The sequence below is a fragment of the Clupea harengus genome, chromosome 3, assembly GCF_900700415.2.
Source record: "Clupea harengus chromosome 3, Ch_v2.0.2, whole genome shotgun sequence".
In the NCBI taxonomy this organism is placed as follows: Eukaryota; Metazoa; Chordata; class Actinopteri; order Clupeiformes; family Clupeidae; genus Clupea; species Clupea harengus.
In genome coordinates this window covers 27463668-27476022 of record NC_045154.1, presented here as the reverse complement: position 1 = coordinate 27476022, position 12355 = coordinate 27463668, and the positions used below count along the sequence as shown (strand labels likewise).

The 12355-nt window shown below is 43.1% G+C and overlaps 1 protein-coding gene across 1 annotated transcript in view; it reads left to right on the top strand.

Moving 5' to 3' along the window:
• The window catches only part of cspg4 (chondroitin sulfate proteoglycan 4), a 38913-nt gene extending 26776 nt beyond the window's left edge, over positions 1 to 12137 (top strand). Inside the window, exons 4-10 of the mRNA XM_031565219.2 lie at positions 67 to 537; positions 3487 to 3663; positions 5415 to 5613; positions 5912 to 6043; positions 6247 to 6407; positions 7433 to 7610; positions 7834 to 12137. Coding sequence (XP_031421079.1) covers positions 67 to 537; positions 3487 to 3663; positions 5415 to 5613; positions 5912 to 6043; positions 6247 to 6407; positions 7433 to 7610; positions 7834 to 9638 — 3123 coding nt within the window. The 3' untranslated portion in view covers positions 9639 to 12137. The remainder of the gene's footprint in view (positions 1 to 66; positions 538 to 3486; positions 3664 to 5414; positions 5614 to 5911; positions 6044 to 6246; positions 6408 to 7432; positions 7611 to 7833) is intronic.
• The last annotated feature ends 218 nt before the right edge of the window (positions 12138 to 12355 follow it).

Below are 12355 nucleotides of genomic sequence, written 5' to 3'. Positions count from 1 at the left end.
ATGTGTTTCAATATAAACAGACTGGAGAACTGAAATCACTGAATGCATTCATTTTTTCCCCCAAAGGTAGAGCAACCTGATATCCTGCCTACTGAAATGGTGTATACCATTAAAGATCCCCCACGACTGGGACACGTAGTGAAGATGATCAATGACTCCGAAAGCACAGTGGCCCCGGTGCTGGACTTCATCCAAACCTTCACACAGGAGGACATCAATAAGGGCCGCATCCTCTACGTGTCCACCTCAGTCCAGGGCTATGATGTCTTCACCATTGAAGTCAGCAATGGCTTCACCACAGTGGAGGACCTGGAGGTGCAGATCAACATCGTCCCACGGCTCATCCCAGTTCAAACCTTCAACTTCACTGTGAAGGAAGGGGGGGCCGTGGCGCTGTCACAGGAGCTGCTCAATATATCCCACGCCTTCTACAGGATGGCCAATATTGACTTCATAGTGGAAGAGGCCCCACAGCATGGAGATATTCGTTACCTGGAGGGGGACGATTTTGAGCTGTCCTCCTTTACCTGGGATGAGGTAGGTCTTGTGTCTCCACCTATCCTGTAGGCTTGGGATTGATGCTTTTTTCATGCATCAATAATCAGAAAATGTTCCCCATTATTATCGATGTGCATCGGCATTTTTCAGATATAGGTATAATTAACTACATAAACGCTTAATTATCTAAGTTGCAAAGGCTTCAGGCCCTGTTGAAACCTTAAACAGAACCTCAGGTCATAAGGGGGGGCCCCTCTGCTTGGAGACGGCCAGGTAGAGAGGTAGAGATAGAAAAAAGGGAGGGGGGTGGCAGAAGGGTAGGTATGAGAGAGGGAGGGGAGAGAATCAGAAACATGGCAGATGACTTCATACGTGACTCCATGACTTCAAGTATCAGGATAAGCATTTCAGCATACTTGTGGCAAATATACACGATACATATAAAGATAAAGAAGATGGTGTATATATATATGAATCATACAAAATGAATAGTGGATAAAATGGGGAGAGAGTATTCAAAGATTATATAACAGCTTAGTAGGTATACAGTGTGCTCGTAATATAGGTATCTCATTCAAATGTCAGTGTCAGTTAAGACACTGATGCCTCAAAAACATATTGATAAAATAATGTGCCAATCAATAATCGATTTATATTTATATATATATATTTTGTGTCATCCCTACTATACTGTCATCTGCTTAATTTACATAATTACACGTTCCAAGGAATACAACCAGTTTTCTAGAGAAAAAGTTAAAAAAGGGTAACCTGTGTATAAAACAGAGAGTAGTCTATACTTCAGGTTCTGAGAGAAGTCTTCCTGGAATTGTGCTCAGAAGCACAGAATGTCTATATATGATCATCTTTACTACCAGTGTGGTTTCTGAAGTCTGTGAGGAGCCTGGAAAGAATGAAAAGTGCATGAAGCGTGTGCCGGTGGAAAAGCGTCATGGGCTCGGCGTGTACTCGAGAGCCTAGTGGAGGCTGTTAGTCACTCTAGTGTGGACTCCAGCATGTAGTCCTGCCCACCTCTCCTCCCCTCTGCCGCACGGTGGAAAATCTGACAGTGCTGCTCGTCCGCCCGGAGCCAAAATAAACTGGCCCATATATTCCTATAATAATGCATGTGCACACAGCCTTCCCGCGCTTTGCCAGATGCATTCTCTCAAAAGGTTCACTGTGAGCTCCATCTGAACTAATAGAACCCACATGCTATAGCCATGATTCAGCTAAATCTGATTAGTCAAGGGGGAAATAAACAGGGAAAGGAACCCATTCAGATGTAACAAAGACACTCTGGACAAATCATCATCTTTTCAAGTTATGAATAAGACTAGCTCCTATGTGCAAAAGCAGGAACTTTCAGTGCTCAGTGTTTTTTCCCTCCAGGTTATGCAACAGACACGCAAGTCAGAGAGGACAAAGCACAGCAATTCCCTAAATGACTTCCACATTGACGCAGAGAGCTGCAGACTGTGGGCTCGCACAGGACTGGAACGAGAGTGTAATTGTTCCTAAATTAAAGACGGACGTGGCGTGCTCATTATCGGACATCACTCCCAACATTTCTCTCGCTCGACACATGTGGGAGCAGTGGTTCCTTTCATGCAGTCTGGCTTTTTTTTTCTCGTGCGATGTGAGGCTAGAGTGGAGTTCAGTAAGCTGAAGTCAGACTAATTGCCTTCTACTGTGGAAGTGTGATGCAGGAAATGCACACATTGGGCATTCACACTGTATTTAAGACGCTGTGGGAAGAACATGATACCGTTGAACTGGGTGGTTCACACAAACCGCAGACTCTCCCTTGCTCACTTTGCTTTGTTGTTCATCAGGGAGAGACAAAAGCCAGGCAGATATCTATACATCGTAGGCACTGCATTCATCCATCATCCATTCAGAAGAAAACTTTTGAGCTTAATCAACACGAAAGCATGTTGTAAGTTGTCCTGTTGAGTTAAGGTTGTATTAAGGAACATTCATTATAAAGCAGTTGAGCCTGAATCAAGCAGTACAGTAAATATTGGTTCATGCTGGAGTTCATGGCTTATTCATGCTATGCTTGCAATGACTAATGCTGATAAGAATATCCTGGATGCAGACCGTGATTGATTAGCAGAACACATGGTGATGTTAATCATGGTTATTAATGAAGCCTTAATGTAAAGTGGCAACACTCCCTTTTGATTTGGTTATACAATATGTCTACATAGTCATATTTGTTATGAATTATTTTCAAATGGTTTAAATGTATTACTAATTTTGTCCAGAATTTGTCCAAAATCCAGACCTTTCCCAAGATATTTCATGTAAAACATCTTCTATACTACTAACACCCTCTCACAAACTGACAGCCACTTTGGATTTTTAGTTAGAAATAGTTTATTTTCATTTCTGATCAAATTGTGAACTCCTATTCTGCAATCAGAGGTGTTATTATGCCTTTCTCTGAGTTGTTCCACTCATCTGGAGCCAATTATTTCCACACTGTGAGAGTGTTGGGGCCTGACTGAGCTGCTGACTGAACTCCCCATGTATGCACATGACCAGGGGCTATATCACTCAAAAAAGAGGCACTCAAAATGACGTGATAAATCACAGAGTAAGGATATAAGCACCATTTTTGTCTTTGTGGGTGTCCACTGACTTAATACCTTTAATCAATAAACTTTGCTTCACCCCCTCCACAACTCAAAGCTCATTATGAATATAACTTCTTTAAATTGCCCTGGGTATGATGGTGAATTCCCTGTGCTGGTAATTAGGGGATTGTAAACAAAGGTGCAGCTCACTGAACCAGTGATGAGTTTATAATGAAAGAGACGGCGCAAAACACACATTTTGTGGTCTATATGTGTCTCTTCGAGTGGAATGGATCAACTACAGATCCTGCGTCATATGTGACTGATATCTGGAACATGTGATGTCTTCCCTTGCAAAAGAAAAAAGCCCAACCTAACTTCCTTGGATTTGTTTTGTCCATTTTAGGTCAAGAGGAAGGTTGTCTACTACCTGCACGACAGTACAGAGACCACAGAGGACAGCTTCACTCTCACTGCATCTGACTTTGAGAACACCAGAAGAAGCTTCCCCATCACTTTTGGTGTCACCGTCATCCCCATCAATGATGAGCCGCCATTACTCGAGCGCAACACAGGAATAGAGGTAACGTCATCTCTGGAATTGTTTTTGGTATTTATCAAACATCTGAAAAAACAATCAAAGCGAATAGTAGAGAATACATTTTGTTGGAAAAAAATGAAGTATAGACACTTAAATAGAAACCAAGTGTATCATTCAGCTTTTTGGACTTTGTGGTTTCGGGTCTCCTTGGTAACACATATTTTTGGAGAACCATGACTGTGGCTGGAATTCTGCTTCTGGGGCAGCCACGAGAGCCAACCAATCCATTGCTCAGCCTCATTCCCACAAAATGGAATATAATGATATATCTTCCTCTTGCATACTGGCCACATTCATGCAGCCCTATCCTCTCTCTCTCTCTCTCTCTCTCTCTCTCTCTCTCTCTCTCTCTCTCACTATCTCACTCACTCACTCTCTCACTCTCTCTCTCTCACCCTCTCACTCTCTCTCTCTCTCTCTCTCTCTCTCTCTCTCTCTCTCACTCTCTCACTCACTCACTCTCTCTCTCTCTCAATCCTCTCTCTTTCTCTCTCTCTCTCTCTCCTTCTCTCTCTCGCTCTCTCTCTCTCGTGGACCAGCCCCTGCTCTGTGTGTGATTTAAGACAGGAAGTGTGAGCACCCCGACCTACAGCAGATGATCAGACTTGATGAATAACACAGCCGTGACAGAAACTGATCACCACAGACCCTGCCTGGCTAGCCTTGTCCACAGCTGCTGTCTATTAAAGCCCTGAGCCCGGAGCAAAGACTCATTAGGCTTAAGATTTGCCCCTGTTCCTGGCGCCCTCTAGTTTTGCTCAAATGGTGAAGTGCACCCTGTGGAGACCATTTTAAACATCATGCATGATTTCAGCACATTTCCCAAGATGCCCTCGAGTGAGATATTACTGACTGTTCAGGACTAAATAGAATTTGCCACACAGCTTGTGATCAATTTTGTTTGTATAGCACATTGATTACAACATGAATTATCAATTTCCTGCACAATTTCGAGACTGATTGTGTTGTGAGCCTTTGCCTCAGCACGGGCCTGAGTGACACAGTAGCAGTGGACCGATGTCGCCATCTACTGGACGTTTTCACACACACTCACTCACCCACTCACCACGTGACGTCACTGTGTGGTTGTCTAAATCAGTGAAGCCACGGGAGACAGGCCGTTATATGGCAGCGTTTACCACCTTCACTAGAGAACACTGACCTGGCCATTTTTACATGTTATTTCGATCAGAGCTTAAATCGTGCTCCCAACATACAAAGACAATATGACCGTGAACCCACTTTCCAGGCACCTGTGTGGCTTTGAAGGTTGCATATTCCACCATTCAAAATGCCGCAAGGAGACAGAATAATAGCCCTGGCTTATCTGGGACAGCACTCTACTCTCTGAATTTCCCCAGCAGTCTTTTTTTTTCCCCTGTCTGGAGAGTCTTGATGGAGGCAGCAGAGAGAACAGCGCTGAACAAATCAATATATGCCTTTCACGGCAAGCCTCTGACTTTTCCCCACTGATTCTGCCCATCTCAGAGTGTCTTTCAAGACGTCTGGCCCATTTCTTTCAATTAATGTTCCTTTCAGCAACACAGCCATTAGAGTCTATTAAACCGCTGCCCTGGGAGGTTAATACCCATATGCACTAAGCTTTGTCTTCAGATAACAAGTCAAGCCACTTTGCCAGACACCAAAAAACAAAACTCTGTCTCTACTGCAACAAAACGTTTTTGTGTTTTTCGAAAATGTGTTATTGTGTGTTGTTTTTTTTTCTTCCTCAGGTTCTTGTTGGTGAAGAGGCCGAAATCACCAATACGGAGCTCAATACCCAGGATGCGGACACACCGAAAGATGAAGTGATTTATTCTGTTGAAGTACTCACTAATGGGATGGTGGCTCTAAAAATATCTCCTGATGAAAGCCTTGACAATTTCACTCAGGCACAAATCGACAACGGCGAGATCATTTTCAGTCATCAAGGTATATCATAGCCTCCACCCCTCCCCAGTCATAGTCTGAAAGCCTCTTGGGAAACACTACACAGGGCTTTATGCCAACGTGTGGGTATATGTTTTCATAGTTTCCCCCCAAACACCCCAACACCAGGCCTGCCATTTCATGATATGTTACCACACAGCATCCAGTGGTATTTGTCCCAAGCCTCCTGTAAGCTGTATCTTGACATTATGGGCTGCCATGCCTGGCTTTCGGTGATAAAGGACCAGGCAGTCTGGATCATGGTGCATTTCTCTAATTGACAACGCTCTCTCTCTCTCAGGCTCGGAGTCTGGGGGCTTCAGGTTTACCGTGACGGATGGAGAGCACACATCACCGCTTTATCAGTTTGTTGTCACCGCCAGGCAGCCAACCATTACCGTGGAAACAGGAGAGGAACTCATGGTGTTCCCAGGTGTGTTGCTCGTGGGGAGCATACACATCATCAGTGTGGTGTTTATGCTATCCTAAATTAGCCGGTGACAAATAATGACGCAGGCTGCTGAGATTCAAATCAGACGTGTCGGAATATAATCACTTTAACTGCCTATCCTGGTTCACATTTAGTCCAACATTAGTTATAAGGGGGGAAAAAAACATGTTTTTTTGTTTTCTTAGGGACCAAACAGGCAATCAGCAGTGGTATGCTGAAGGCTGTGACTGATGACAGTGGAAATGAGCTCAGGTACTCGCTGCAGAAACCGCCTCGGCGCGGGAGACTCATCAGGCAGATCCAGAGAAACCGGTTTGAAGAGATAACGACCTTCTCACAAGCAGAGGTAAGGGCTGTGAGGAACCATGTTGAGTAAAAAAAAAAAACTGTGAGCATGTTAAACTGGAAGCAACACATTTAGCTGTATATCATAATCATACTACAGTCCTAATATAAGGGTGTACATTAAAAAATAATCAGGATGTTCTTTCAAATGAGATTAATAATAAATGAATCATAAATCATGTAAATGCGAGTATCAGGGGTTTACATGAGCAATGATGATATCTTTGGATGCTTTAGTGCATTCTGCCTTTTCAGGCCACTGAGGACAATGAGGAGTTGTGTTAACCTGATATTGTTGCTCTGCTCTCTGTTACACACCATAGAGGCCTCTGAACAGCCCTATCCAGTGGCACAGCACCCTGTCAGCATGGGAATCTTGTTGCACACTTAATACATTACCCCTTAAATTCAGGACAGACGACCCATTTGTCCTGATTAGAAAGGCTAAGAGAAAACTCATCAATGGTACACATAATTTCAAGTGTTTAGTAATTAAGTCTTGTTAGTTTGTCCAACACAGTGGACCTTCCATTTCAGCAAGCAACAACACACATTAGCACCACTGAATTACACCCCTCTACAGCAGTGTCGTTTGGAAATTAAGTGGCTGGATATCAGTGACCGTATAAAAGACTCCTTCCCCGACTCAGCACAGTACAGTGAGCTCAGCTCAAGTAATTGCAAGCCGGGGAGGCCTGCTAAAAAACAAACAGCCCTCAGCTCAACTTGTTTACCCTCTGAATCCTGATATAATTACCTGGTGAATGTCATCCTCTTCTGATATGCCCAGAATATTTCAGGCCAAGAACAATGTGCCATCAATTCTGTTTATCTGACTGATGGATCAAAATGTGCTCTTCTCTAGCTAATAGCTGACATAGAATGATCCCTTGTTTGGAACATGTTGACACCTGCCATATGGGTGTCCTTTTGCAAATTGTTTTTATATAAATAGGAGTGCATCCCAAATGATGTGGACACAGCTGTTGGCCTAATGAAAGTGTTTGTTTCCCCCCTGCTGCTCAGCTGGAGGCTGGAAACATCTACTATGAGCACCAGATGCCCGAGGAACCCTTCTGGGTTGTACGTGACTCGCTGCAGCTGCAGTCGTCATCACCTTCGGCCTCGGCCGTCCTCCTACCCATCACCGTGTCTTTCTATGCCGCCGATCACAATGTTTCATCTCAGCTCTGGAAGAATAAAGGTATGAGATTATATGCCATTCTGCACATCTCAGATGTCAGCTAATTAATAAATGATTAATACATTTCAGCTACAAAATACAAATACAAATACAACACAACAAGTAAAGAGAACTGTTAGCCAGTTAATATGTAACTCTTTGACAATGCATAAACTGTTGTCATTGATGTATAAGAAGCTATTGTGTTGTATTGATGTCTATTTGTTGTCTATTGTGTTCCCAGGTTTAGACGTAGTGCAAGGCCAGAGTAAGGTCATAGACAGCTCCCGACTGGACGCCTCCAACCTGCTGGCCAGCCTCCCTGAGTCAGAGCGTGGCACCCAGGATGTGCTGTACAAGGTTAAGGAGTTCCCCGTCCATGGCCGGCTCACTCTGGGTGGTGTGGATCTCACACACGACGCCCCGTACTTCCTCCAGGAAGACGTGAACAGCGGTGACCTGGAGTACCAGCACGGCGACTCTGGGGCCTCCTCTGACAGCTTCTCCTTCCGCGCTTGGCTCAACCCGCACAGCAGGGGGCCCTCCAGCCCACCGCAGTCCGCTTTGGTTCTGGAGGAGATCTTCCACCTGAGCCTCCGACCACGTGACTCCAGCCCCCCGGAGCTGGTGAGCTTGGAGCTGCTGCTGGAGGTCCTGCAGGGTTCCACGGAGGTCCTCTCCAAGCAGTACCTCAACACCATCGACGAGGACAACACCCCTGATGAGGTGCGCTTCACCATCATCAAAAGCCCCTCCAACGGCCAGCTCATCAACACTGATACCAATGAACAAATCAGCGAATTCACCCAGGAGGACATTAATGCTGATAGGGTGGCATTCGTAAGTCACGGAAGCCTCTCTGAGGGTTTTATGGAGTTCACAGTCTCAGATGGCAAGCACCACACCACGCCATACACACTCCATATTGGCATTCTGGCCCACACGCTGGTGCTAACCAAACCCGCAGAGATCTATGTCCTGCAAGGAGATGATGAAACCCCCATCACCGAATCCATGCTAAAAGCCAGTACTGGTGGACCCATTGAGGAGGAGGTCCTCTACAAAATCATCGGCACGCCTAAGTACGCCGCTGTAATGGTGGACAGGCAAACAACCCACGCCTTCACCCAAAAGCAAATCAACGAGGGTCGGGTCAGTGTGCGCTTTGTGGCGTCGACGTCACCTCGGGACAGCATACCATTCCTGGCGCGAAGCAGAGCTGCCAACGTTTCTTCTGTCCTGAACATCACAGTGAAGCCACTGGCGAAGATAGCAAAGGATCCGCTGCTTCCCAGAGGTGCTACTGTCCTGGTTGATGGAAAGCTACTAGACGCAACTCCGCTTGCCGACAAGGCGAAGACACTCCCAACATTCACAGTCATCCAGAAGCCAAAGTCGGCACGGTTTGTTAAAATGAAAGGCGAAGGGGAGGGCGAGCCTGTGAACACCTTCACACAAAAGGACTTGGATGACGGACTTGTTGCACTAGAGATCCTGAACAACACGGGTAAACAGGCAGGGACTGACGGTAAAGACGAGGCCCGCTTGCTTCTCAAAGCTCATGGGGTCCCGCCTGCTGAGTGTGTCCTACCGTTCACCACTGCCCCCTACAGTCCCACAGGTGTATATGGAGCAACAGTCATAAAAAACCCCAAATTACCTGACAGCAAGGATACGCATCCAAGGTGGAGAGGAGTGGGCCCAACAACAGCCGCCCCAAATCCAGGTTCACACAAGACCCCAATGGTATCCAGACGGGGCACCCTGTGGTCCATCCTTATTCCCATATTGATCATCCTCCTGCTGTTGATTCTAGCTGCTGTTCTGGCGTACTATCTGGTGCGCCGGAATAAGACGGGAAAGCACGACGTTCAGACGGTTGCCACCAAGCCCAAAAATGGGGACGTCAGTCAGGAGACATTTCGGAAAACAGATCCTGCCAATAACATTCCTATGTCCAGCATGGACTCAAAGGAGGCAGATCCTGAGTTACTGCAGCACTGCCGGACAACAAACCCTGCCCTGAAAAAAAATCAGTACTGGGTATGAGAGCTCACCACGAATAACCAAACTGTCCTATTCCGAACACTCACTGTTGAGCCTGGCGCAGGACTTTTCCTCCTCTAGCCTTTTAAAATGACGTTTGCCATATCAGTATAACAGATGATAGATCGTGTTTGCTCTTTGTCTGAAAAACAGAATGAAAGAAAAAAAAATCTGCAGTTGTCTATTCTCAGGTTTTTGCACAATGCAGATTTCCACTGACTTAAAAAAAAAAGAAGGTAATGTAAAGCTATACACAAATTTTGCTAGATTTGTCTCTATTTATTGTAGGACATGTTGGACATAAACATATTTTGTGTTTGAAACTCTTTTTAGGTTTGTTCCTACAATGAACTTGTGCTCTCTTAGTAATATCCTGTCTCACAGCTCTACAAGCATATTTTAGTATTAGTTCTAAATGTGTTGAAGTATGTGTACATAAAATCTAAATTCACATTTAATGTTTTGAAGTAACTCCTATATGTATTAAATGGGCAAGTTCGCCATTTTAGTGTATTTTTGTTTTATTTTTCTACAAATGTACAATATTTGCTTTGTCTACCGATATAACTTTTGAATCCTTAGGCTATGGGTGATAGTATTGCTAACACAACTGAAATTCTCGCTTACATCCACTGGACTGACTTATGGCACTGAAGAAATATCTGCAGCGTATGCAATTGCAAACCACAGACAGGAAGTCACTCACCAGTGGCTGTTAGTAATACATCCCAAAGGGCTGGCAGGAAGTTGTGAGGTCATTTTCAACTGATTTTCCAGAGTTGTAAAGAAGTTGCGATGAAGTATTGCTCTTCACTGTTTGCTTTTAGGAGAACATTTTCCATGATAGAACAGCTACTGTATAACATCCATATATCTCTCCGTTCTTTTACAAAATGTTGTTATTTCTGATACTTTTCTTTTAGACTAGTTTAGATTAATGAATAACTGAATTTGAATGTTAATGCTTAGCTTTGTCTATAACCAACAGCCCAAACTTTAGTGTTAACATGTAAAAGTGCCCTTTAATCTGTCATCTTTGCTATAACCTGTGGAGACATAGCTTTGTTTAACCTAAACACTTTTCAGTAGTGTATGCACTCCTCAAATATGTCCTAAAATTCTAATACGGATGTCCACATGGGTGCAACAGATTGTGTGCTAAAAAATATAATCTTATGAATATATATTTACTGTATATATACATATAACATAAAGCTTGCTGATCTGTTGTAACAGGTCTATCAGGCAGAATGCCATTTAACACTACATTTTGATGGTGAGAGTCATGACATTAAAATAATTTCAAATGAAATGGTACCAGTATAGGCTTGCATAGTATGAAGTGTTAAGATGAGTCACTGGCCTATAATAAAATGTCCAGGTGGCATAGTATAGAGATACTTTGCATGTGTTGCATAAGCAGCACTTGTTTTTGTCATTTTCAGGAACAGGTTTTGTTTCTATGGTTTTGACTTGTGTTGAGTAGTAGCATTTGGCACAGCTGACTGAAAACAGCAGAATGACTTTCTTACTTGGGTCTCTCTTTATAATGAAATCGTTAAATAGAAATGTATGAAAAGAAGAGACATTTTGATGTATTTGATATGTTCTTATTCACTTCACATTCCTTTGTTATGATTTATTCTGAAATGTTATATCTTCTAGAAGTATGCTGTTTAAAAAACTAAAATGACACGTAAAACTACAGAGAATAACATTTCCTGTGTTTCTTTGAAATATTTTTCCCTCTCAGATTAAGTCGGCATAGTTGGCCTGTGCTGGTCTTGACTGTCATAATAATTAATGCTTGTATTATTATGTTTCATCATTTAAAGTCAGATGGATTTTTAAGCTGTTACTAACCCCCTCTGACTGTAATACAAATTCTAAACATTCCCTTATTGTCAGATGCATTTGCCATTGAGAGTCTTTCCATATAACTGAGTATTTATATGTATTTTCTTTTTAAAGATTTTGGCTCGAACAAGACTGAGATATCTCAGGAAATGTGTGTGTGTGTTTTATCTGCAGTGTATGATAATTCAGATACATTATTCAAAGGCTAAGAGATAGCTCAGGAAATCAACAGTTTGTGTCTTTAATGTGTACCAATGGGAGTTAGGTTGTTTATCTTGTTTTAAAAAAAAAATGTTCAAGGGTCTATCAGATCTTGATTTCTTGCGTTTGTCAATATTTCTTGTCTCCAGTATCTTTAAGTATACTACAAAAAAAACCTTTGAATGGACTGACCCCTAAAGCATACTCTTAATATTTAATTTTACTTTCAACTTTTTGATCGTTTTTTGACCACGTGTGGGACATTGCCAATGACTTTACATCAACAGTTATTTATTTTTGTACTTGGCTATGGCGGTGAGAAGGGTGCCATCCATGTTGAAATTGTAACCCACCAGCTGCCGCGAGAAAGTTTGTTACCCAAACATGAAAAATAGAAAATAAAGTCCAAATACTGAATTAAGAAATAAAATGGTTTTAATTTTGTTATTGCTTTTTGTATATGTTTGTGTATCCTTACAACCAGCACCCTAAATAACACTAGAGAAGCCCTTCAAATATTCTTCATTTCTTTCTGTAACAAAGTGTCTTTGTTTGGAAACTGACTTTCTCCTGAATCTACTGGTATGTGGGAGCAAGCCACTAATCTATCCCTGAATCCATGCACACATCTACTTCCCATTTATTTAAAATATCTCTCATAC